We start from the raw sequence: 27419 nt of genomic DNA on the forward strand, positions 1-27419 counted from the left end.
AGATCCTCAGAGCGAGTACGCCGGCGTATCTACTGATACGCCGACGTACTTTCAAATTACCTGCGTCGTATCTTTAGTTTGAATCCTCAAACCAAGATACAACGGCATCTGGGTTAGATCCGACAGGCGTACGGCTTCGTACGCCTTCGAAACTAAGATGCAATACTTCAGCGTCCGCTGGGTGGCGTTTTCGTCGTTTTCCGCGTCGGGTATGCAAATGAGCTATTTCCGACGATCCATGAACGTACGCGTGGCCGACGCATTCTCTTACATCTTCTCTAGTCGGCTTTTTCCGGCGTATAGTTAAAGCTGGTATTTTGCGGCGTATAGGTAGATTTGCCATGTTAAGTATGGCCGTCGTTCCCGCGTCAAAATTTGAATTTTTTTTTTTTTTTGCGTAAGTCGTCCGTGAATCAGGATGGACGTAAGTCCCGTCTAAGTTTAAAAAAATGACGTCCTAGCGACGTCATTTAGCGCAATGCACGGCGGGAAATTTCGGGACGGCGCATGCGTAGTTCATTCGGCGCGGGGACGCGCTTCATTTAAATGAAACATGCCCCCTAATCGCCGATTTGAATTCCGCCGCCAGAGATACACTACGCCACCATAACTTACGGCACGAAATCTTTAAGGATTCGAAATTACGCCAGGTAAGGTACGGCGGCGTAGCGTATCTCTGATACGCTGCACGGGTGCAGTTCTCTGTGGATCTGCCCCTATGGGTGTAATTAAAGCTATAAAAGGCCAAAGAGCCATTATAGTGCCTAGGACTTACAGAATGCTGCTGGAGCCTATTCTTCCTCCTTCCTCAATTATTTTCATTCAACCCCCTCAGTTTATTGTTTGCCATCTCTGTCCCATTGCAGAGATTTCCCTTGACTTCCTGTCTCATAGCCAAACAGGAAGTGACAGGAAATCCCTGCAAATTAAGGCAATTCCTTGGGGACCCCCAGGTCACCAGAACTAGTGTCCCCATTGGAAGATTTCCCCTCTTTTTCCTACAAATTGGTAGGATGAACCTCCCTAACAGGGGCACAGACAGTAATAAAAAACTTAATTTTTTTTGTGCTATAAACAAAAATAGAGCGACAATTTTGAAAAAAATTCTATATTTTTTACTTTTTGCTGTAATAAATATCCCCAAAAATTTATAAAAAAAATTTTCCTCAGTTTAGGCCGATACGTATTCTTCTACATATTTTTGGTTAAAAAAATTGCAATAAGCATATATTGATTGGTTTGCACAAAAGTTATAGGGTCTACAAAATAGGGGATATAATTATGTCATTTTTGGTAGTATTTTTTCTACTAGTAATGACGGTGATCTGCAATTTTTATCATGACTACGACTTTATGGGGGACACATCTGACACTTTTGAATTTTTTTTGGGACCATTATCATTTTTACAGCGATCAGTGCTATAAAAATGTACTGATTACGGTGAAAATGACACTGGCAGTGAAGGAGTTAACCACTAGGTGGTGCTGAAAGGGTTACGTGTGCCTAGGGAGTGCTTCTAACTGTAGGGGGGATGGGCTATGTGTGACACAACAGTGATCACAGCTTCCAATTAGATATGTGCATTCCCGTTCGTACAAATGTTATTTTCGTACGAAAATTTTAATTTTCGTACCCGCAGAATAATGTGTACATACGAAAAAATTAAAGCACCAAAATACGAAAACAACGGGATTACGAATGAGCCGCATAACGAACAACCGCAAATACGAACGAACGAGGTGACAAAAATACGACAAAACGAAAACGGCAAAAGAACGAAAATTACATCTATAAAAAAAGATTTGCATTCTGTATCCTGTTTGAATCCCCTCTCTGTTCGTAACCTCAGCCATATGTTCACACGACATCCACAACAAAAGATTTGCACTCTGTATCTTGTTTGAATCCCCTCTCTGCTCGTATCCTCAGCCGTATGTTCACACGACATCCACAACAAAAGATTTGCACTCTGTATCCTGTTTGAATCCCTTCTCTGTTCGCACCCTCAGTCGTATGCTCATATGACATCCACAACAAAAGACCCGCACCCTGTATTTTGAATTCCTTTTTTCTGTTCGTATTTTGGATTCAACAGAATGCAAATCTTTTGCCACAGATGTCACACGAACACACGACCGAAAACACCAAAAGAAAAAGGACCCAAAACACAGAATGCAAATCCCTTGCCACAGATGTAATTTTCGTTTTTTTGAATGGGCAGTGAGTGTAGTTAGCAGCTTCTCTTTTGTGCTGAGTAGTACAGTAATGCCAAATAAACTTTTCTGTGGATTTTCATCTGAAGGGAGATCAGTTGGCCAGACTTTTGAACCCAAAAATGGTTTTCTGATGGAGTTTAAAAACGAACAAATTTTCTGAGAACGAACGGAAAACGATTGTTTTTATGTTTGTTGTTAAAAAAGTCTGACCAAGTGTATGGGGCTTAACAATCGTTAATATGGATGAGCCACTTGTTGAAAGTGCCGCGAATCCCGCAATATATTTACGAAAGTACAAAATGACGAAAATCCTTTTTCTGTTCGTATCTTCAGTCGCATGCCCACATGACATCCACAACAAATTGTCATAGATGTCACACGAACACACGACCGAAAACACGAACAGAAAAAGGAATCCAAAACACAGAATGCAACTCATTGACGAAAATTCACGAAAATTATTGTCTAACAAGTAACGAACATGAATTAAACAGAATAACGAACCATCCCGCATGTACGAAAATACGAAACGATCGGAATACGAAAAAATCTCGTTGTACGAAAAACGAACGGGAACGAACAGGAAAACGGGCGTCTTACGAAAAACGAACGGAAACGAACCTACGGAACGATACGAAACAGAACAAAAAAAAACGAATTTTTTTTCTGTCTACTTCCAATTACAGGTAGCTGTGATCACTGTCCTGTCACTAGGAAGACTGGGGAAATGCTTGTTTACATCAGCATTTTCCCGTTCTTCCTCACCGTGACACTATCTCGGGTTTGCCCACGGAGATCGAGTCCTTGGGACCCGCAGCCAGAGTCACGGAGCTCCCGGCGCGCGCGCACCCGAGCTCCCGGCGCGCGCGCGCACACCTACAATGCCAGCTTCTTAACCACTTTAGCCCCGGACCATTTTGCTGGTCAATGACTGGGCCGCTTTTTGCGATTCGGCACTGCGTCGCTTTACCTGACAATTGCGCGGTCGTGCGACGTGGCTCCCAAACAAAATTGGCATCCCTTTTTTCCCACAAATAGAGCTTTATTTTGGTGGTAATTGATCACCTCTGCGGTTTTTATTTTTTGCGCTATAAACAAAAATAGAGCGAAAATTTCAAAAAAAAATTTTTTTTTTTGCTGTAATAAATATCCCCAAAAAATATATAAAAAAACTATTTGTTTCCTCAGTTTAGGCCGATACATATTCTTCTACATATTTTTCGTAAAAAAAAACGCAATAAGCGCTTATTGATTGGTTTGCGCAAAAATTATAGCGTCTACAAAATAGGGTATAGTTTTATGGCATTTTTATTAATATATTTTTTTTACTAGTAATGGTGGCGATCAGCGATTTGTATCGGTACTGCGACCTTATGGCGGACACTTTTGACACATTTTTGGGACCATTGGCATTTTTATAGCGATCAGTGCTATAAAAATGCATTGATTGCTGTAAAGATGCCACTGGCTGGAATGCAAAATGACAGATAACTGCGGCGGCTGGTCGGCTAGTGGTTAAAGGGGACATATCAGATAAATGCTGGAGGTGCCAGAGAAGCAAAGGAACGATGCTACATATATTCTGGGAGTGCCCAATGCTAAGGAGTTTTTGGGCAGAGATTAAAAGTGCTTTACAGTTTTGCTCAGATTATGAGATTCCGGAAGATCCGGAATTCTATCTTCTGCATTTAAACCAAATACCAGAAAAAGCCTATAGGGAAATGATTATATGCCATCTATTAGATGCCGCTAAGGCCTGTATAACGAAGAGGTGGAAGTCACCAGTTCCACCAACAGCGGAGATGTGGATATGTAAAGTTAGGGAAATAAGCAAATTAGAAGAGTTGGTCCTGACAACACAATATAAAAGGGAAAAATATTTAAGAACTTGGACTCCCTGGAAGTCCCATATATACCACAGGGGGGAAGGTTAAGGGGGATAAGGCTGAATGGTATAGAATGGTATAGAAGGAGCCCGGGAACTTGGATTGGGTATATGTGGGATTTAATGAGAAACCACAGGAATATGGAGAAGGCTCGGAGGAGAGGGAAGTAGGGTGGGTTGTTGTTTTTTTTTTTTCTCCCTTTCTTCTTCTTTCTCTCTCAGGGATGTTTGGGAAGGGGAGAGATATGTAAGAAGGAGATATATGTTTGATTTTGACAACAAGGTTAAAGGGGATGTATAATAATAAGATGGACTGAGACTGTTGTTTTGTAATAATGTTCTGTTATGTATTTTTTATTTTTTTTTATATATATTTGTTGTACTGATTTGTTTTAAAATAAAAAAAGAATTATAATTAAAAAAAAAAAGGGGACATATATATATATCCTTCTGCCTGTCCATGCCATGCTGTCAACGTAAATAGTTGTGCGCTGGTCGGCAAGCAGTTAAAGAAGCTGCATACAAGTTGAGCCAAAGTTGCGCTGGGGTCTGACTTTGAAGTGTGAACCCGGGCTAAAGCAGCCACAGCCCAAGTAGAAAAGCCTGACTCCTAACAACAGTTGCACAGCGGGACGTGTGGGGAAACCATGATCTGTCTGCAGAGGTCTGACACTAGAATTGCCTTGCTGTGCGACAGAATCCTTTTCTATTTATGTACCTTGAATGTATCTAGTAGACATGTGCAATTCGTTTAGTTACAATTTTTTTTTTTTTTTTTTTTATAATTTAATTTTGACAAATACGATAATTCCGAAATTTCCGAATTTTTCGATTTCCGAATTTCCGAATTTTCAATTTCCGAATTTTCACATTTCTGAATTTCCGAATTCTGAATTTTCGAATTTCCGAAAAAAGCAAAAAAAAACCTGAATTAAACTAAAACGAACACATTTTTCGGCAGTGCACATGTCTAGTATTTAGCTTATTTAAACTGAGAGTGAGTTCCATTGGATTTAGGTTAACCAGGTTGGACATTTAGGCATCAATGACCTGTGCTCATGAAGAGCAGTGTGTCGAGAAAGCTTTTACAAAAGCATTTACAAAGCTTTCTGGAAGCTGGATACTGAACAGAGATCTTAATGGGAATTGTGACTGTCAATTCAAACACGCTGCCATCGGGTCTTCAACAAGGCTCAAGTGGTGCTTCAAGTATTTCTAAAGAAAGCTGCTGGAAGCTGGCTGAAAGCTTTATAAATGTTTTTTAAAAGCTTGCTGTACACATTGCTCTTATAAAATCCGGAGTGTATAAAGCCTAAACTAGCTTTTAGCAGGGAAGTGTAAAATTGTGTTATACCAAAGGGTCCTCATACTTATATAAAAAGATACAGTTCGAAGTTTGTCAGCCTGTTTTTGGACCAGAATGTGTCCAGTAGGAACAAAGAAGAAAAACGCTCCTGCGTCAGAGCTCATTGGGATTAATAGAATTCATGGCATCATTGGTCAGTGAGATTATTAATCGCTTGCTGACCGGATACAGTACATATACGGCGGCAAGGCGGCTCTCCTGTGCAAAATCAGGTACAGATACCGTGTTTCCCCAAAAATAAGACCTACCCCGAAAATAAGACTAATCCCGATTTTCAGGAAGGGCTGCAATATAAGCCCTACCCCGAAAATAAGCCCTAGTTTAAAGTGTCGGGGAAATACTAGAGTCCACTATATTACACTATTATATAGCGAGTTGTGCCAAATACCTTTTGGTATAGCGCTGACCTCCCTGTGCTCTCAGCTGTACTCGCGCTGCTCTCCTCTTCCCCTCTCCTCCCAGCGGGGGATCTCGGGCCCCCTCCTTCTGCATTCCTTAGATCTCCGGCGGGGAACAGAATCGCCAAGCAGCGATCAGCTGATGTCGGGCTGCTCTGCTCTTCTGCAAGCTGTCAGCGAGGGATCTCGGGCCCCCCTCCCTCTGCAGTGCTTGAAGAGGGGAAGAGAGCTTCAAAGGGTTACAGATGTGCCCAGAAGAAGGTATGTGGCACAATTGAATTGCAGACATACACATTATGCAATATGAGGTGCTGTAAATTTTAGGAATTTACACAGGGGATTTCTGACAGGCAGGGGGGAGAGAAGACAGCATATAAGACCTACCCCGAAAATAAGCCCTAGTGTGTTTTTGGCTGGCAAAATTAATATAAGACCCGGCCTTATTTTCGGGGAAACAGGGTATGTGATTTTGCACTTCCAGTTCTGGGGTGCCGGCGATCCGCTCCCGATGTGATTGGACACAGCAGGAGCCAATCAGCGGGTCCGGGGGACTCAACATTCCCAAGAGAGGCAGAACGGTGTAAAGAAGGCAGATCGCCGTTCTGTCAGAGGGGAAGGTAGTGATCCTGTGCTTCGGCTAAGAAGGAATACGGATCTCTGCCTTCCCACAGTATAAGCACATTCACCAGTGTTAGCAAGCACTCCCTGGGAACACGTTTAACCCTTTGATCGCCCCTGATGTTAACCCCTTCCCTGCCAGTGTCATTAGTATCGTGGCGGTGCATATTTTTAGCACTGATCACTGTATTAGTGTCACTGGTCCTCAAAAAAGTGTCATTAATGCCCTGTACACACGATCGGTCCATCCGATGAAAACGGTTAACGGTTAACCGTTAACGGTTAACCGATGAAGCTGAATGATGGTCAGTCGTGCCTACACACCATCGGTTAAAAAAACGATCGTGTCAGAACGCGGTCACGTAAACCACGTACGACGGCACTATAAAGGGGAAGTTCAAATCCAATGGCGCCACCCTTGGGGCTGCTTTAGCTGATTTTGTGTTAGTAAAAGACGATTCGCGCTTTTCTGTCTGTTACAGCGTGATGAATGTGCTATCTCCATAACAAATGCTAGTTTTACCAGAACGAGCGCTCCCGTCCCCTCATTTTGGCTGAGCATGCATGGATTTTTAACTGATGGACGTGCCTACAAACGATCGTTTTTTTTCTATCGGTTACGCAGCATTAGTGTCCGATTATAAGTCTCTGATCACCGCCATTACTAGCAAAAAATAATAATAATTTAAATAATAAAAATTACATAAATATATCCCATGGTTTTTCGGTGCTATAACGTTTGCGCAAACCAATCAATATACGCTTATTGGGATTTTTGCTTACCAAAAATATGTAGCATAATACATGTTGGTCTAAATTTATGAAGAAATTCGATGTTTGCATTTTTTTATTGGATGTGTTTTATAGCAGAAAGTAAAAAACCCCTTGTCCCGGCCCTGTCTTCTAGTAGGGACACCTGTTCCAGGGATGACTGTCTAAAAGGAGTATACCTCTCACTTTGGGAGGATGTCCTATAATTTCATGTTGTGTCTCTGGGTCAGGAAATAAAGGGAAATGTCCTTAGCAGTAAACAGACAGCAATAACCTGGCAGGGGTTTAAACCCGCCCTACACTATCCAAAAGAAAAACAGTTCTGGCTAGGGATGCACCGATACTGGTATCGATATTGGTGCCGGTACTAGGAATTTACACAAGTATCGGTACTCGTGAAAATGCCCCGATACTTAAAACCGATACCTTTGGGCTCAGTTGGTCCTCGTAGTTTTGGGGCCAACAGTGCTGAGTGTTGGGAGTGCTTTGTTTCTTCATTACTTGGTCTCATCCAGATGTATAGGTGTACACAGGCTTTGGCATTAGGGTGTGCACCCCAAAGCTCAAACACACTCTACCGATCACTCACAATATTCATTCAGAAAGGGAAGGGGCCGGTAAATGGCATATTTACTGACCTCTTCCCCCACTCATCCTAAAACATCCACAGCAACAACCGGTGGGAGAGGAGGAAAGCCGGAAGTGCTGTAGGGGGGGAAGAAAGGGGGGCCAGGTAAGTACGGGGAATCTGTTCTGCACAGGGTGATTAGGGTGAATTATGGGGCCCCTTACAGCTTCAGGCATGGGCCCCCTGGAGAAGAGAACCGGGGGGAGGTGCTGCCGCCTGAAATTGAGAAGTGGGGGGTTCCACGAATCGAGAAGCGGGGGGGCCCTTTACAAAAAAATAAGAAATAAAGAAAAATATATATAAAAAAATATATGTATATAAAAAATATATATTTAAATGTATTTATTTTTAAAAAGGGGGGTTGCCATCTGGGGCCCTGGGCCCTTTAATAAAAAAAAAAATATATATATATATATATATATATATATATATGTATATATATATATATATATATATATATATATATAAATTTTTTTTTTTTAGAAAAATAAATTACAAAAAAAGGGGGGTTGCCATCCGGGACCTCTGGGCCCTTTAATAAAAAAAAGAAACCTCTGGGCCCTTTAATAAAAAAAAGAAACCTCTGGGCCCTTTAATAAAAAATAAATAAATAAAAAAATATAAAAAAAATAAACATTTATAAAAAAAAAAGGGGGGGGGGGTTGCCATCCAGGGCCCTGGGGACCTCTGGGCCCTTTGATAAAAAATAAATAAAAAAAAGGGGGTTTGCCACATGGGGCCCTGGGGTACTCTGAGCCCTTTAATAATATATATATATATATATATATATATATATATATATATATATATATATATATATATATATATATAAAAAATAATATGAAAAATAAATTAAAAAAATTATAAAAAAAGGGGGGTTGCCATACAGGGCCCTCTGGGCCCTTTAATAATAATAATAATAATAATAATAATAATAATATAATATATATATAAAAAATAAAAGAAATACAAAAATATATAAAAAATATATATTTTTTATAAAAATATATAAAAAAATATATATGTTTTTAATAAAAAATAAATAAAAAAAAGGGGGTTGCCATCCGGGCCCCTGGGGACCTCCGGGCCCCTTACAGGTGTACTGCCTGTACCCCCCTGATGGCGGCCCTGTCCAGATGGTAATATTACACAGCACACTGATAAATGATGGAGACCCCCTGCTCCTCCTAATCTAGATCTCCAGGAATTGGTATCAGTACATGGTATCGGCGAGTACTTAAAAAAAAGTATTGGTACTCGTACTCGTTGCTAAAAAAGTTGTATCGTGCATTCCTAGTTTTGGCTCTGCATTCATGCAGTTGCTTAACCCTAGCTGGGAATGTTAGGCCTAGCTCTTTCCAAGAATGTAACCTTTTGTCAATTTTAATCCTTCAACTTTTCTGCTAGCATCTTAAATAAAAAAAATAAAATAAGATTGACCTCTAGCAAGTTAATTATGTGCACTAGTCTTGTTTCAATCCATCAGTCCTACAAGTGGACTTGCCATTGAAAGCAGTGCACAGCATGTTTTATAGGCACAGCTGATTGGTCGGGCCCCATATTCTCATCTTTCTCTGTTTCTCTTGGGCCACATATTTAAAAACCATCTGCATAAACTACGGACTCCAGGCAAGATTTAACAAGAAACAAAACAATGAGAGACAAGCTTAATAAATTTTCCGCAGAAGCAGCCATAAAAATTAATTGTACGCGGCCCACGGGTATTGGAATTTAGAGGAAGTGAGAGACCAATTACTTCTATTGATGAAAAATTAAATCATAAATTACGGGTGCTTGAAGTTAAATGCACACGGGATGAAAATTCTTAATGGCGCTGGCTGGAATGGAAAGGTGTTTTGCCAGCGAGAATCATTAAACGCCGCTGCGGTTTTTTAGATCGAATCTGAAAGATGTGTTATGTGGACCCCTGTCATTTATTGAAACAGAAAATGAGTTTATCCTCCTGAGATAATGCTGGAGAGGAGATTGGGGTCCCAATAGGCTGTCCCGCTATGCTTTGATGACAATTTCCACCTAATTAGTAACAATGGGATGGACAGACTAATCAATAAGAGGATGTAGCTGGAAAGAGATGGGAGAGAGATGAACGCGGGAACAGCAGTCTCTGTGTCTCTAATAGACAGTCAACGCGTTTTTTTTTTTGTTTTTTTTGTAGATTTGGCCTGCGTAGGATTGATTGTACCAAACATCACCTATTGTAGGAATGGTAAAGCTTCAGTAAACATTATTTACTGTAAAAAAAAAACTGCCATGAAAAATGAACAAGCAAACTTTTCATGTCTACCTTGACATTGGCTGCACTGAGGCTGAGCTGCTGAAAGTTGGGTCATTATGTTATTTTACTCTTTATGGTGAAGTTAGATCACCTAAACCAGGGGTCCTCAAACTACGGCCCGCGGGCCACATGCGGCCCGCGGAGGACTTGTAACCGGCCCACCCGACCCTGACAGGCAACGCCGGTTACACTGCAGGTTGTAACACAGCGATCCCGCTGTGTCACGGAGATGACAGTGTTAACAGTTCGGGCGCGCTGTGATAAATGTCCCGCCCTCCTCCTCCTAGACTAGCTTGTGTGATAGAGCCAGTGTTCTGTCTATCAGACGAGCTGGTCTAGGAGGAGGAGGGTGGGACATTTATCACAGCGCGCCAGAACTGTTCCCAACACTGTGAGCACAGCGGGACCGTCACAGCAGTTGAGTGAGCAGTGGCACAGTAAGGAGAAAGTGCTGTGAGTGTGAGGGGCTTACGATGGTGAGGGAGGGAGGGGGGGCTTGCGATGGTGAGGGGGGCTGATATTGATGTGATGATGATGATAAAGATGATAGTGGGGGGGGGGGGTCTGATGATGATGTAATAATGATGATGATGATGGTGGGGGGGGGGGGCTGATGATTATGAAATGATGATGATGGTGGGGGGGGCTGATGATGATAAAATGATGATGTAATGATAATGGTGGTGGGGGCTTGTAATGAGGGGCTGATGATGAAGGTGGGGGGGGGGGCTTGCAATGAGGGGCTTGCAATAGTGAGGGGGGTTGCAATGAGGGGCTGATGATGGTGAGGGGGGCTTGCAAAGGTGAGGGGGGCTTGCAATGAGGGGCTGATGATGATGATGTAATGATGATTGGGGGGGCTTGCAATTAATGATTGTGAGGGGGGGGCTTGTAATGAGGGGCTTACAATGATAATGGCGAGGCGGGGCTTGCAATGACGGGATGATGATGTAATGATGATGGTGAGGTGGGGGGGGCTTGCAATGATCATGATCGGTTTGCAACTAATGATTGTGAGGGGGGCTTGCAATGAGGGGCTTATAATGATGAAGGGGGAGGGTTGCAATGATCGTGAGGGGCTTGCAATGGTGAGGGGGGGGGCTTAGGAAATTGTTCATAGTTTTTTTTATAGTCCGGCCCTCTAACGGTCTGAGGGACAGTGAACTGGCCCCCTGTTTAAAAAGTTTGAGTACCCCTGACCTAAACCATTAGAAGTTGAAAGGTAACTCCAATTTTGTGGGTATAAAATAGCAATTAAAAATAAAAAAAAATAGATATCATATACAATTGCTACACAATCCATATTGTAATTGAATGTTATTATTGAATGTTATTAAAAAATAATTTTCCTTTAAAATCTACATTTTCTGTAAAATTCAGTACAATATGGCTACCCACAGCCCTCCTGTACAAGTTTGCTCTACAGAACACCCCAAGAAATGTCCTGCTTGTGTGATTGGCTCACTGCTTTTTCCAGAAGTCTGCACTTAAATACAAGTCAGATTTCAGGCATCCTCTGTAACAAAATTACATTTTTGATGAGCTACTTCCAAAAGGTCACTCACTTCTTAAAGAGTTCTGCCATTTTTTTTTTAAAGTCAGCAGCTACAAATACTGCAGCTGTTGACTTTTAAAATATGGTCACTTACCTGTCCAGCGTGCCTGCGATGTCAGCACACAAACCCGATCTGTCCCTCGACTCTCGGGTGGAGGCGCCACCATCTTTGGTAAGGGAATCAGGAAGTGAAGCCTTGCGGCTTCACTTCCTTGTTCCCTACTGCGCTTGCGTGAGTCACGCTGCGCGATCTCACTGGTCCCTGCTTTCTTTTCTAGTAAAGAAGTACCGTATTTATCGGCGTATATCGCGCACTATTTTCCCCTTAAAATAAGGGGAAAATCGTGGGTGCGCGATATACGCCGATAGCCGCTTCCCGCGCTCAGTTTGAAATCCTGCGCCGACATATACCGAGTGCAGTACACTCGGGTACATTCGGCCAGGCTCGGCTTCGCTCGTGCTCACGCATAAACGTCACAGAGCGTGAGCGCGAGCTAAGCCGAGCCTTGCCGAATGTACCCGAGTGTACTGCACTCGGTATATGTCAGCGGAGGCGTTTGAACTGAGCGCGGGAAGCGGGGACTCGACGTGAGGCGCGCGCTGGAGAAGCCGGGAGGACACCATCGAGGCGGCAGACGGACGCCGGACCGGACGATGGACGCTGGGAAGACACCAAAACTGTAAGTAATAAAATCATATAACTTTTTTTTTTACAGGAATTTCGGGGGGCAACATTAGGGGTGCGCGGTATACACGGAAGCGCGTTATACCGCGATAAATACGGTAAGCACTGAGTATCAGTGCGAAACGTCAGCTGTGTATCCCATTTTCACCTTTTGCTGTGGACTGTAGTTTATTCCATTTTACCATTAAAGGACAATTCAGGAATCTTTACCAGGAGTGCGGCTGTCCAAATATTTTATTTTTTGTTTTCTGTCTTTTCTAGTACCTTTGTGTCTCCCAGAAGACAGGGGGGGGCGGAGGAGGCACGGATATGGCATAGATAGCCGCAGATACAGCGGCTATCTATGCCCGGAAGTGGGAGCAAATACCTGAATTAGACAGGTATCTGAAAAGTGCCAAATGTGACACCGGTGGGGGGAGGATTCCGAAAAACAAAAGTTACATTTTTGGGTGGAAATCCTCCTTAAGGGATGCTCACACTGCATCTTTTTTCATTAAAACTCTGCAAGTGTATCAGCTGACTAATAATAAAGATGTCACTCCCATTCAGATTCACTTTGCACATTGACATAATCAAACATGCAGCTTTTTCTTCAGAGCACAGGTAGGAATCTACAACAAAGTTTGGTAAAAACCTTGAAATTGACTTCGATCACCCAGAAGGCATTGTTTTTTTTTTTTTTTTAATCCCAACAAAAGTGTAGAACGCATTTTAACTGCTTACCGACCAACCGCCGTCATTATACTGTCTGTCGGCAACCCGCAATCGCTCCTCAGAGAGCCAGAATGGGGATCTGTCAATGTTAATAGACAGATCCCGTTTTGTTAGGGAAGTAGAGAGTGATCTGCTGTTCCTAGTATTTAGGAACAGCGATGTCTCTCTACTCCCAGTCATTCCCATCCACCCACAGTTAGAAACGCTTCCCAAGGGAACACTTAACCCCTTGATCGCCCCCTCGTGTTAACTCCTTCCCTGCCAGTGTAATTTATACAGTAATCAGTGGCTATTTTTAGCTCTGATCACTTTATAAATGTTGATGTGTCCGATCTGTCCACCACAATGTTGCAGCGCCGCAAAAAATTGCTGATCACTGCCATTACTAGTAAACAAAAATAATAATAATTAAAATGCCATAAATATATGCCTTATTTTGTAGACATTATAAATTTTGCGCAAACCAATCAATATACGCTTATTGCGTTTTTTTTTTTTTTACCAAACATATGTAGAAGAATACATATTGGCCTAAACTGATGAAGAATTTTTTTTAATTATTTCTTTGGAAGTGATCAAACACCACCAAAAGAAAGCTCTATTTGTGGTAAAAAAAAGGACATCAATTTTATTTGGGTGCAACGTCACACGACTGCAATTGTCAGTTAAAACGATGCAGTGCTGCCTTGTAAAAAAAAATGGCCTGGTCATTAAGGGGGAAATCCTTACGGGGTTTAAGTGGTTAACGTCCCTTCATTTGACCAAAATCTGTATGGGTCAGGCCGCGTACACACCATCGGTCCAAACCGATGAAAACGGACCAAAGTTCAAAGTCCAAACCGACCGTGTGTACGGCCCATCCGTCTTTTGTCCTTCGGACAAAAATTATAGAACCTGCTTTAAAATCGAACCGATGGACCGCTGACCGATAGGTCCAAACTGATGGTTAGTACACAAAAGCATTGGTTCAAAACCTGCGCATGCTCAGAATCAAGTCGACGCATGCTTGGAAGCATTGAACTTCGTTTTTTTCAGCACATCGTGTGTTTTACGTCACCGCGTTCTGACCCGATCGGATTTTGAACTGATGGTGTGTACGCACATCAGACCATCAGGCCGCTTCAGCGGTGAACTGATGAAAACGGTCCGTCGGACCATTCTCATCGGATCGATCGACCTTGTGTACCCGGCCTTACTGTATTTTGCAGGTTTAATTTCTTTTTTGCCCTACCATATTACGGTTGACCTGTAACTTATGGTTTTTTTTTTTTTCCTTACATGAATTTGTAGTGTCAACATTACCAAATTATGTTAAGTATTTTGATGTTTGTGCCTAAATGAAAGAGACCCTGTCATGTTGCCCCTTCAGGGCTAAGTGACAGAGCCACTTGGTGTCAGAGCTAAGACAAAGTTGATCATGTTACCATTATTCTCATGTCACATTTACACTCAGGCATTGATCTAGCTCACCAATCCAATCTCTAATAACTTTTGTTCAGAATTTTATGATCTGGAAATACGTGCTTATGATACGGGGGGGGGGGTGCAGTTGTCAAACACACTCGATGCAGATACACATAAGCCCTGTACACACGGCCGAGCCCGGCGGGAAAACTGCGGGAGAACTTTGGCTGGGAATCCTGGCCGTGTGTACAGGGCTTATGCAGTTTTCTTGCCGGGAAAACCGCTCGTGTGTACGAGGCTATACAGAAAGTTTGATGTAAATGTCTGTATTGTGACATTTTTCACAGTCAATATTCATATTCAAACTTCCCTTAAAAGTTAGTATGTGATTGGTAAATCACAAAGGTGAGAAAGAGAAAGTTGCAAGGTTTACATTAATTTACATAGGTCGTTCACATTTTTGGAGCTCACACTAAGGCCGCGTACACACGATTGGTCAAAACCGATGAAAACGGACTGAAGGACCTTTTCATCGGTCCAAACCGATCGTGTGTGGGCCCCATCGGTCAGTTATCCTTCGGTCTAAAAATTTAGAACTTGCTTTAAAATTGAACCGATGGACTGATAACCGATAGGTCAAAACCGATGGTTAGTATGCAAAAGCGTCGGTTAAAAACCCGCGCATGCTCAGAATCAAGTCGATACATGCTTGGAAGCATTGAACTTCGTTTTTTTCAGCACGTCGTTGTGTCTTACGTCACCGCGTTCTGACACGATCGGTTTTTAACTGATGGTGTGTAGGCACCGTTCTCATCGGATGGACTGATCGTGTGTACGCGGCCTAACGTGTCCACACAGTAAAATCCTACATTTTACCAAAGGACCAGGGTGATTAAGCCCTAAAGAGGGGGAGCTGTGATGATATCGGAGGCTGTGATATGAAGAATTTGAGTCATCGCACAAACTTGAGACTTGGACCTCCGCTGGAAGAAAATTTTACTGACCAGCCCTCCTTAAATTTTATTTCAGTACCCCTGCCATAGAGGAAGAGTTAAGCCTCGTACACACAATACGATACGGCTCTGCCCCTCCCCACTCCAAAGCACCTTGTCCCCATGTTGTTGACCCCCAACATGGGTGGTGGTTGAGAGGGTCTGCGGGTGGGGGGCTTATCAGAATCTGGAAGCCCCTTTAACAAGAGTTAAAGTGATACTATGGGTTCAGTTTTATTTTTTAAATAACAAACATGCCTTACTTAATAAATTAGAATGACTTTCAGAATTGAGCGATAGCGATTTGAGGGGGAAATTCGTCATCAAACACTAAAAGTAATGACAGCGACAATTCTGCAACTGAACAAATTTCAGTGTTTTTGATTTGATTACATTATAGAATAATTTTTATTATAATTACATTACTATTTGTTATAATTATTTATAGTTTTTATTATATTATAATTTATGATTTTTTGTTTCAAACTTTATCATACCCGGCATGTCTACTAGACTCTTGTTTGGACAGATTTAAGTGAGTTATTCCTAAGAATTACAGGCCTACAATATAAAACGCCAAATTTCCATGCAAAACAATTGTACCGCTTTCAGCACCAAAAATCTGAAAGAATCATAGCGCCAGGGAGGTTAATAAATGGACACTTACCTGTCCTGGAGTCCAGCGATGTCGGCACCCACAATGTTGGCACTCCGCCGCCATTGCGGGTAGGGGAACCCGGCAGTGTAGCCTTTTAACTTCACGCAGGGAACCCTTCTGCGCATGTGCTCCGGTCTGCTCCTTTATCCTATTGGCCCGGTGGCCAGGGGAGAAGGAGGGAGGGCCGCGGTGACGTCACAGCTCTGCAGCAGGAAGTGGGAAAGGATACCTGTCATAGACAGGTATCCTGTTCCCCCTCCCCCCGAAAGGTGCCAATTGTGGCACCGGAGGGGGAGAGGAATAAGATGAGCGGAAGTTCCACTTTTGGGTGGAACTCCGCTTTAATGCATAGGATGCATTAAGGTGAAAAAAACACAAGGGTTTACAACCCCTTTAATTTGGAATTTGTTCGAAAATTAATAAACTGAACAAAATTAAACTAAACTAAACAAATTTGGAAACAAAATTAGTAACATAATGGACCTATCTGAAACCCAAACAAAACACATTTTTACGTTCTGCGCGTGTCTAATTTTATTGACCTACGTAAATTAATAAAAAAGTCAATGCCCATGTTTGCATTACTTTTAGTACAGCCCTCGTACAATGCACAAACTTCAAATAATGCATTCCCAGTGACCCTGTGGGGTGCTCTGTGGATACTTGCACAGTTACATTGTTTGTTAAATGGCATTAGAATCTCCCTGACTGGTTTCACTCATTTTCTCTGGAATTGCTCTTTAACTGGTATGGGTTATTTCTGAGAGTATCAAGTGAATACATTTTCTAGGCTTTAGGAAGTATACCCTATTTTTAAATGTTTTCTTTAAAAGTCAACTTTTTTTGCAAAAACTATTAGCTAGATTCAGGTAGAGTTAGGTCGGCGTATCAGTAGATATGCTGACCTAACTCAGAATCTGCACCGACCTATGTTTAAGTGTATTCTCAAACAGAGATCCATTGCGGTCGGCGTAGAATATGTAAATCAGTAGATACGCCTATTCACGAACGTACGCCCGGCCGCCGCAGTACATTTACGCCGTTTACGTAAGAGATAGGCCGCCTAAAGTTAAAGCTGCCCCCTAGGTGGCATAGACAATGTTAAAGTATGGCCGCTGTTCCAGCTTCGAAATTCGAATATTTCACATTGTTTGCGTAAGTCGTCCGTGAATAGGGATTTACGTCCACGTCAAAATCAATAGGCCCGTGCGGCGGACTTAGTCGCAATGCACACTGGGAAATGTGGGCGCCCGGCGCATGCGCAGTTAAGAAAAAACGTCAATCACATCGGTTCAAGCCTCATTACCATAAAACACGCCCCCTCAGTCAAATTTGAATTAGGCGCCCTTACGCCCGCCTGCTTTAGGCTACGCCGCCGTAACTTAGCAGGCAAGTACTTTGAGAATCAAGGGCCAGATTCACAGAGCAGATACGACGGCATATCTCCTGATACGCCGTCGTATCTGTTGTTCTATCTATGCGACTGATTCATAGAACCAGTTACGCATAGATAACCAGAAGATCCGACAGGTGTAATTGTTTTACACTGTCGGATCTTAGGATGCAATACCGTGGCCGCCGCTGGGGGGAGTTTGCGTCGTAATACAGCGTCGGGTATGCAAATTAGGAGTTACAGCGATCCACGAAGATTTTTCCCGTCGTTACGTCGTCGCGAGTGTTAGATTTCCGTCGCAAAGATAGGGCACCTTTAACATTGTGTAAAAGTACTCCACCATGTTAAAGTATGCCCGTCTTTCCCGCGTCGCTTTTTAAATTTTTTTTAATTTTTTTTTTCCCGGCGCAAGTCTTTTTTTCACGTCGCGATTCACAAAACGTGGGCGCGTCGTAATTTTGCGCAAAGCACGTCGGGAAATTTGCGACAGGAGCATGCGCTGTACGTCCGGTGCGGGAGCGCGCCTAATTTAAATGGTACCCGCCCCATTTGAATTGGGCCGCCTTGCCCCGGACCTGTTTACGATACACCGCCGCAAATTTCCAGGTAAGTGCTTTGTGGATCGGCAATAAATCGGAAAATTTGCGGCGGTGTAACGTAAACGGGTTACGTTACGCTGCGCCGCCGGACTGTGAATCTGGCCCCAAGTACTTGCCTCGCTAACTTACGGCGGCGTAGCCTAAACACGCTAGGCTACGCCGCCGCAAAGTTGCGGCAATCTGTCTGAATCTGGCTATATATTTGAGCCAGCAAAGCAATTATAGCAAGCTTAAATATTTTATTTGTACTTTGTTTTTAATAGCTTTTCCTGTACATCGTTAATGAGTAACCGTTGATATGACTGTCAACTTTATAAACGTAAAGTTGAGACGCTTTATCAGCTTAAAGTACAAATTGGGCCGCAATTTTAATTTTCCATCTTTCCTTCACAGGTTTTCTACACAGAGGTAATTAACGGTAAACATGTGAAACAGCTAACTCAGGATGTTCCTCTTAAATTGGATATGTTGAACTTGGTAAGTTACTTAATTATGTGAATATATTTAGAATGGTATTACTAAATTATTTACAATAAGAAGCTACAGAAGACGACTTTCTTCCAATTAACAGGTGAAGAAGGAGTAGGAAAGATAAGTAATGTATTAAAATGTGTTCAAGCGAAAACTTTATGGTGCCCATTACCAAACAATGAAAGCTATCTGTTCCCTTCTTGACACCCTTGCTTGTTGAGGGGAAAAGGTGACAACATTTTTAGTTGTTTGGGTTTTCATTATTTTACTCAATCTAAAACCTTCTTTATTCTATGAATTTATTTTGTTGTCTTTACTGGTTAGTGGATAGTAAGTAAACCCTTTGATGACAAAAAGTAATTGATGCTTAAATGCCCAGGCCAATTTTAGTAGCTTCAACAATATTTTTGTCAAGGATTTTTTAACCATAATGGTTTAGTGCAGTGGTCTCAAAGTACCGGCCCGCGGGCCATTTGCGGCCCGCGGACCAGTTATAAATGGCCCGCAGGCAGGGTGGAAGTGAGGGGAGCAAACTTTTTTTTTTAGCTGGTGCCATCTGGTGGTGAGCCATTGGTATTACAAGTTATTATCACCAGATGTGAGCTGGCGCCATCTGGTGGTGGCCGTTGGTATTACAAGTTAAGCATTACAAGTTAAACAGCAATTCTAATGTCATTTTACACTATTTTCACTGCCATATTCTTCCCTCTAATTAGAGCCCCCAAACATTATATATATTTTTTATCCTAACACCCTAGAGAATAAAATAGCGATCGCTGCAATACTTTCTGTTACGCCGTATTTGCGCAGCGGTCTTACAAGCGCACTTTTTTGGGAAAAAATTACACTTTTTTAAATTAAAAAATAAGACAACAGTAAAGTTATCCCCATTTTTTTTAATATTATGAAAGATAATGTTACGCCGAGTAAATTCATACCTAACATGTCACACTTCAAAATTGTGTCCGCTTGTGGAATGCCGACAAACTTTTTACCCTTTAAAATCTTCATAGGCGACGTTTAAAAAAATCTACAGGTTGCATGTTTTAAGTTACAGAGGAGCTAGAATTATTGCTCTCACTCTACCAATCGCGGCGATACCTCACATGTGTGGTTTGAACACCGTTTACATATGCGGGCGCTGCTCACGTATGTGTTCGCTTCTGCGCGCAAGCTCGTCGGGACGGGGTGCGTTTTCTGGCTCCTAACTTTTTTAGCTGGCTCCTAGATTCCAAGCAAATTTGTCAAACCCTGACTTACACCAGTGCTGGTGGTAATAATGCGCTCGCTGACACCAGTGCTGGTGGTAATAATGCGCTCGCTGACACCAGTGCTGGGGGTTAATAATGTGTTCGCTGACACCAGTACTGTTGTTTTTGAAGTTTGAAAGTTTGCATGCAGCCCCCCATGGCATATGCAAACTTGTCTTGTGGCCCTCAGGTAATTTGAGTTTGAGACCCCTGGTTTAGTGGTTAATTTTTCAAATTTTGTAGAATTTTTAACAGATAGGCCCGGATTCACAGACAGCAGGCGCACATTACGCCGCCACAGCGCATCCCCCTGTGCGCTACGCCAACACAGCGCAGAGAGGCAAGCACTGCATTCAGCAAGCTATTTCTCCCAACGCTGCGCCGGCGTGGCATAGATTTCGAAGGCGCAGGCCGGCGTAGGTGGAAGTGGGCTTGACCCATGCAAACCCATGCAAATGAGGCGTGACCCCATGCAAATGATGATCCGAGCGCCAGACAAGTACATTTAATGAACTGCGCATGCGTCGTGCCGTGGACGCATCCCCCTGCGCATGCTCACAACCACGTCGGAACAACTGCCTAAGATACGCCGGATCACTGCCTACACCATGAACGTATCCTATGCCCAGCCAGACTCACGTCCAACGTAATCTACGTAAAATACGCCGGCTTGTATTCCTTGGTGCAGACCTTTACATGTCTGCTGCTGGGTTACACCTCCTTTATGGGGCTTACCTTTACGCCGGACATACAACTTACGCGCACCACTCGTAGCCTGCGTCGGGCACACGTACGTTCTTGAATCGCCGTATTTTCCTCATTTGCATATTTGAATGGCTAATCAATGGGAGCGCCACCATGCGTCCAGCCTAAATATGCGCCCACGCTACGCCGGCGTAGGCAAGTTACATCGGCGTGTAGAAGCCTATTTTTAGGCGTATCTTAGTTTGTGGGTCCGGCGCACAGATACGACGGCGCATATTTGCACAAGTGCTTTGTGAATCCGGGCCATACTCTTTATATATTGAGCTCTGTAGACAGGCTTTTTTAACCAAGGACCAAAAGAGAGTCTGGAACATGTTAAAAGGAGCCAGGAGCACAATCTTCTTGCTGAATATGAAAATACAAAAAATCTTAAGCAATATTTCAGATTTTGAAATGTAATAAAAAAAAGGAATGTATTCAAATTCACAGTACATACACTATATTGTCAAAAGTATTGGGACGTCTGCCTTTACACGCACATGAACTTTATTGGCATCCCAGTCTTAGTTCGTAGGGTTAAATTTTGAGTTGGCCCACCCTTTGTAGGTATCAGGCCTCGTACACGCGACCGAACATGTCTGCTGAAACTGGTCCGCGGACCAGTTTCCGCGGACATGTCCGACCGTGTGTAGGACCTAGCGGACCGGATTCCTGGCAGAGCGGACAGGTTTCCAGCGGACAAAAGTTTCTTAGCATGCTAAGAAACATGTCCGCTGGAAAGCTGTCCGTCGGACATGTCCGATGGTCAGTACGACTCATCAGACATGTCTGCTGGCCCGAAATCCCGTGCATGCGTCGAAGTGATTCGACGCATGCGTGGAAGCATTGAACTTCCGGGTTCGCGCATGTCGCGGCGTCATTGTCGCCGCCACGTCACCGCGTTTTCTGTCTGCGGGGAATTTGGTCTGATGGTGTGTACACACATCAGACCAAATTCTGCCAGCAGACATTTCCGATGAAAACGGTCCGCGGACCGTTTTCATCGGACATGTCGGGTCGTGTGTACGAGGCCTAACAGTTTCAACTTTTCTGGGAAGGCCATCCCAGAAAGGTGAATAACGATATAGGGAAAAATGGGAAAGCACTCACAACGCCACATCCATAAATTTGGGAAAAAATTGCTCAAAGAGAGTAATCATTGGGGTTTGCAGATGCGTGGGGGTTCCATTAACAATTAATGGCACCACAGCACATCTGCTAAAGGGCAGCATGTTTCTATGTGTGTTGGGAAAGCACGCAATTGTGCTTACATTCCTGACATGCAAAGGTCTAATCTTGTGACAAAGATTACAAAAGTGATAAATATAAAATGTAGCGCTAGTGATTGAGGAGAGACAGTGATATCTCACTAGGTTCATATGTGATCACTATACTGAAAACAGTGATACTATAAACAGAACAACAAAAAATATGTGAAATGAATGTGCTAATTAGTCCACATGTAAAAAAAGAGGAAAGGAGGATGTCCATCAATAAATCATGTGGATAAACGGTGAAGAAATTGAATGTGCAGCCACGTAGATCATCATGGGAAAAATATACCGTATTTATCGCCCTATAGCGCGCACCGGCGTATATCGCGCACCCCAAACCTAGAGGAGAATCCTAGGGAAAAAAAAAGAAATACTGACAATTTACAGATGCAGTTACTTACAGTTGCCCGGCGTCCATCGGCGGCCTTGTCCGGTCCGGCGTCCGTCTGCGGCATTCGTGGTGTCCTCCCCGCTTCTCCCACGCTGTTTTTGAACGCCGCCGCGGAGCCGAGCGTGGCAGAGCCCAGCCGAGTGTACCTTAGTGTACTGCACTCGGTATATGTCGGCGGCGGCGCACAGAAAGCAGGGATCAGCGTATAACGCGCAAAAAATTGCGTGTAAATACGGTAGTTGAATTACGCTTACCAGAACCAATGGATCTACCTGTCAGCGCCAGCAGATCATGTAGGCATAGGAAATCTCAAAGCGAATCAGCTCAACCTAATTGGAGACTCTGCGCAGTTGAAACCACAAACTTGATCATTGGGATTATTATCCTCAGCAGAAGACCCTGGATGGATGGTGCCCTGGATCGGTGGAACAGACCAGAGCTCACTGGGTTTCCAACAGGTAATTGAGATGGTTTGGAATGAAAAAGACCCCTGTAGGGATTTGGAGAGCACAATGGAACTGCTCCAAAAAACTTACAGAAGAACTTCGTTAAAACCAGTAACTCTGGTCTGTGTATCAGTCTTAGGAATCTAAAGCCCTGTACACACGATCGGTTTGTCCGATGAAAACAGACCAATGGACTGTTTTCATTGGACAAACCGATCTTGTGTGGGCCCCATCGGTCTTTTTTCCATCGGTGTTAAAAAATAGAACATGTTTTAAATTCTTCCTATGGATTAAAAACCGATAGAAAAATCCGATCGTCTGTGTGGAACTCCATCGGATAAAAATCCACGCATGCTCAGAATCAAGTCAACGCATGCTCGGAAGCATTGAAATTCATTTTTTCGGCTCGTCGTAGTGTTTTACGTCACGGTCGGATTCTTGAATGATGGTGTGTAGGCAAGACTGAAAGTCAGCTTCATTGGATATCCGACGAAAAAATCCATTGGATTAGATTCCATCAGATATCCAATCGTGTGTACAGGGCTTAAGACTAAGCTGATTGGCTTCGAAATTTCCTATGCCTACATGATCTGCTGTCACTGACAGGTAGATCCATTGGTTCTGGTAAAGCGCAATTCAACTATTTCATTTAGTCGGAAGGAATATTTTTCCCATAATGATCTACGTGGCTTTACGTTAAATTTCTTCACCGTTTATCCACATGATTTATTGATGGACATCCTTCTTTCCTCTTTTTTTACATGTGGACTTATTAGCACATTAATTTCACATATTTTTTGGTTGTTCTGTTTATATGTTCACTGTTTTCAGTATAGTGATCACATATGAACCTAGTGAGATATCACTGTCTCTCCCAGGGCCGTTTGAAGGAATTTGGGGGCCCCAAGCAAAATGGGGGCCCCCCCAAGCACCCCCCCCCAGAAAGCCTACGTTAGTGCTACTCTAATTTTTTAAACCCATGTTGTTATCCCCCCCCTTCCTTGTCCCTATGTTTTTCTAATCTCACCTCCACATCTTCCCTGTAGGCTGCCGCTGTAGGGTGGCCGAGCCCCTCTTCCTACTGTCAGTCTGGTGTTTTATCATTATGGTATGGGTCCCCAGCCCCCTATCAGATAGTGCCTGGGCCGGGCCGGGTACCGCGCAGTACAGGAGATTTTGTTTCCTGTGTTCCCAGCCGGACTGAAAGGAAGTGAGCACTCAGTGTGCACTTCCTGTCAGTCTGGCCGGGAACAGGAAACAAAATCTCCTGTACCGCGTGCGGTACCCGGCCGGACTGACAGGACTCCAGGAGGAAGGAGCTCGGCCACACTACAGCCTGGGAAGGGGAAGTTGGGGGCCCCAGGCCAGCTCGGGGCCCCAAGCAATTGTTTGTTTTGCCTGTCCTGTAGCAACGGGCCTGGTCTCTCCTCAATCACTAGCGCTACATTTTATATTTATCGCTTTACTCATATATGTATTCCTATTTAGCTGTTTGCCTGGAGTTTAGCTTAACGAGGACCTGTCCTTTTATCAACTTTGGCATGAGTGTTGCATATCTTTTTTCTCATCCATCTTTGTGAACTTACCAAAGCTCATCTAATCTATTTCCACAGCTAAGTGCCTTGCTAAGAACCCTTTCCGCAAGTTTTCTATTTAATTTGGCACATTTTAAATGCAATCCATAAATGCTATTTTAAAAGCTGTTTCATAAAAGAAAAATAGCTAAACGGTGAAACTTTTCTCTTTCAGGGACAACTAGATGCGGTGGAAACATTTGTAAGTACCTCTGCTGCTCAGCTGGATATGTCACAGATGTACTGTACGTTTGTATTGTAGATGAGGCTATTATTATTACGCAGCAGTGTTGATGGGCTTGTGACGGACTTGTGGAATATAGAAATGCAGCAGATGGTCTGCAAAGAGTTTTACTTTGTACTGTAATTAAAACAGTCATACCACTGAGTCATCCCACTTCACACATGTTACCGGAGCATGCAATTTCCTCCAAAATATACTAAAAAATTTCAGAACAATTTTTGCAGAATTATTGCCATCTGTCAGTTGTGGACGTGAAGAACATAACTCTTTCACTGCTTAGTAAATTTATATACCGTATTTATCGGCGTATAACACGCACAGGCGTATAACACGCACCCTAACTTCAAGAGGGAAGTTTCAGGGGAAAAACTTTCCACAGCCCCCTGCGTATAACACGCAGGCACAGATTACCATCTATTTTCAGGGTAAAAGAGTGTTATACGCCAATAAATACAGTATTTAGTTTATATATTATATAAAGGAATAGCATTATAAAGCATAGAGTGTCAGAGGTGAACAATAATGAGTGAGTGAGTGAAAAACTTATATAGCACTGCACATGCGAACTGCATCGCCTCTGGGCGCTTGTTTGACCAGTTCCCCTTTGACCTCAAAAGAGATGGGTTTTGATCTTTCTCCTAAAGGCCAAGTGGTTCTCCTCCAACCGAATGGAGGTTGGTAAAGTGTTCCAAAGTCGAGGGCCTTGGACAGCAAATCTTCTTTCTCCTTTGGACTTGTATCTGGTTTTGGGGATTTGGAGTAGATTTTGGTTGGAGGATCGCAGCACGCGATTAGGGTTGTAAGCCTTTAATTTTTCGCATAAATATTTGGGATCATTTCCCAAGATACATTTATGCATCAGACAGAGTGCTTTGAAGGTGATTCTGTCTTTTACTGGCAGCCAGTGAAGGCTTCTCAGTGAGGGGGGGATAGATTCCCAAGGTTTTTTCCCAGTCACAAATCGAGCGGCTGTATTCTGAACGACCTGCAGGCGAGTGATTTGGTACTTTGGGAGTCCGAGGTAAAGGGCATTTGCATAGTCAAGTCTGGAGTTGACAATTGTTCCCACCACGCCTGCTATGTCTTCTTTAGGAATAAATGGAATCAGTCTGCGTAGTAGGTGCAGCAGATGGTGCGATTCGCTGACTACTGACCCTATTTGTGCATCCATTGTCATGTAGGTGTCGAAGATGACTCCAAGACTTTTGACTTTGGTGCTAGGGGTGATGATTTTTCCCAGAATAGGCGGAGGTGTCCAGGTTGTTGCTAGTTGATTCTTTCGATTTGCGTGAAACAGGAGAAGTTCTGTTTTCGAACCGTTGAGTTTAAGATAACTCTTTGTCATCCAGTTCTCTATCAAAGAGAGGCATTTCTCTAGATTGAGATGATGATCCTTTTTGTTGCAGATGCGAAACTACAGTTGTGTGTCATCCGCATAAGAGTGGTAAAGTAGCTTTTGGCTGCTGATGATTTAAAAAAGAGGGCGAAGATAAATATTAAACAGTACCGGCGACTGCATGACACCGTGCATTTTTCAGAGGTGAACGGTCCCAGTCTCACCACTTGTGATCGGTTTTCCAAAAAGGAGAAGAACCAGGATAAGTCACATTCTGCGACTCTAGCTACTTCCGATAGCCGAGTCAGTAATAGTTTGTGGTCTACCGTGTCAAAAGCTGCACTAAGGTCCAGCAGGACTAGAAGACAAGATTCTCCTTCGTCTGCGGCCTCGAGAGCATCATCCCATATTTTGAGCAATGCTGTTTCTGTCCCGTGCCCTGGACGGAAACCCGATTGAAAAGGATTGAGCAAATTATGGGTGTCTAAATGCTGTTGGAGCTGTTGTACCACTACTTTCTCCATTACCTTGGAGAAGATGTTCAGGCCTGTTATGGGACGACAGTGTTCAGGGTCTTTGGGGTCAAGGGTGGGTTTCTTTAACATGGGTTTGATTATACCTTGTTTCAACAGGGTGGGTTAATCAGCTGCTTGATAGGTGGTGCCAGAATATCGGCACATTCCTTTAGCAGTTTGGTGGGGATAATATCATTAGGCGCTGTGCTGTTACGCAGGGCGCTGATGATATTTTTAGTGGCCTCGATGGAGATGGGTTTTAGAGTAAACATAGTTGATTGCGGCTGATTTCTATGGGAGTTGGGTGGTTGACTAAGGGGGGGATTGAGGGGGGTACTGTTTTGCTGAATGCTTTCACGGATCCTTTCAATTTTGTTTATGAAATGATCCGATAATTCATTGCAAAGTTCTTGGGTATCAGAATTGGGGGCTTCAAGACAGACTGGATTCATGGTCTGGGTGACAAGCTTGAAGAGTTTGCGGGGGCGGTTTAGGGCATTGGTGATGATCTTGGAAAAATTATATTTTTTTTGGCCTTGAAGATTTCTTTGTGGTATTTTTTTGTTATTTCCTTGTAGATGGCATGGTTTTCGTCTGTAGTGCTTATTTTCCAAGCTGCTTCCGCTCTTCTGCGTTCTTGCTTCAGCAACGACAGCTGGTTGTTAAACCAGCTGGAGTTGTGTTTCCGGATGCAGGTTTTGTGTTTGGGCGCTACTGAGTGAGAAACATCAGGGCATCTTTCTAGAGCAGGGGTGCCCAACAAGTGGCCCCGGGGCAACATGTGGCCCGCAGTGTCCTCTGATGTGGCCCGCGACCTCCTGCTCTGGGATGGAATAAAATAGAATAGAATACTATTAATAAAGGTAAGTTTATTACTAAAATCACAGTGTATATATGGGCATATCTGTTTTGCAGTGGTTACTGGGCTGCTTTCAAACTGATCCACAGATGCAGAGAAGTGCACCTGTGGGTTAACTACACTGAGCCATAGACTT

At 43.3% G+C, this 27419-nt stretch overlaps 1 protein-coding gene across 2 annotated transcripts in view; it reads left to right on the forward strand.

Annotated features, from left to right (window-relative positions):
- The window catches only part of EGFLAM (EGF like, fibronectin type III and laminin G domains), a 273167-nt gene that overhangs the window by 98569 nt on the left and 147179 nt on the right, over positions 1–27419 (forward strand). For both annotated transcript variants that reach the window (XM_040338563.1, XM_040338572.1), the window contains exons 3-4: positions 18573–18656; positions 24505–24531. In XM_040338563.1, the coding sequence (XP_040194497.1) occupies positions 18573–18656; positions 24505–24531 (111 nt within the window). The remainder of the gene's footprint in view (positions 1–18572; positions 18657–24504; positions 24532–27419) is intronic.

The sequence above is a fragment of the Rana temporaria genome, chromosome 1 (assembly GCF_905171775.1).
Source record: "Rana temporaria chromosome 1, aRanTem1.1, whole genome shotgun sequence".
Taxonomy (NCBI): Eukaryota; Metazoa; Chordata; class Amphibia; order Anura; family Ranidae; genus Rana; species Rana temporaria.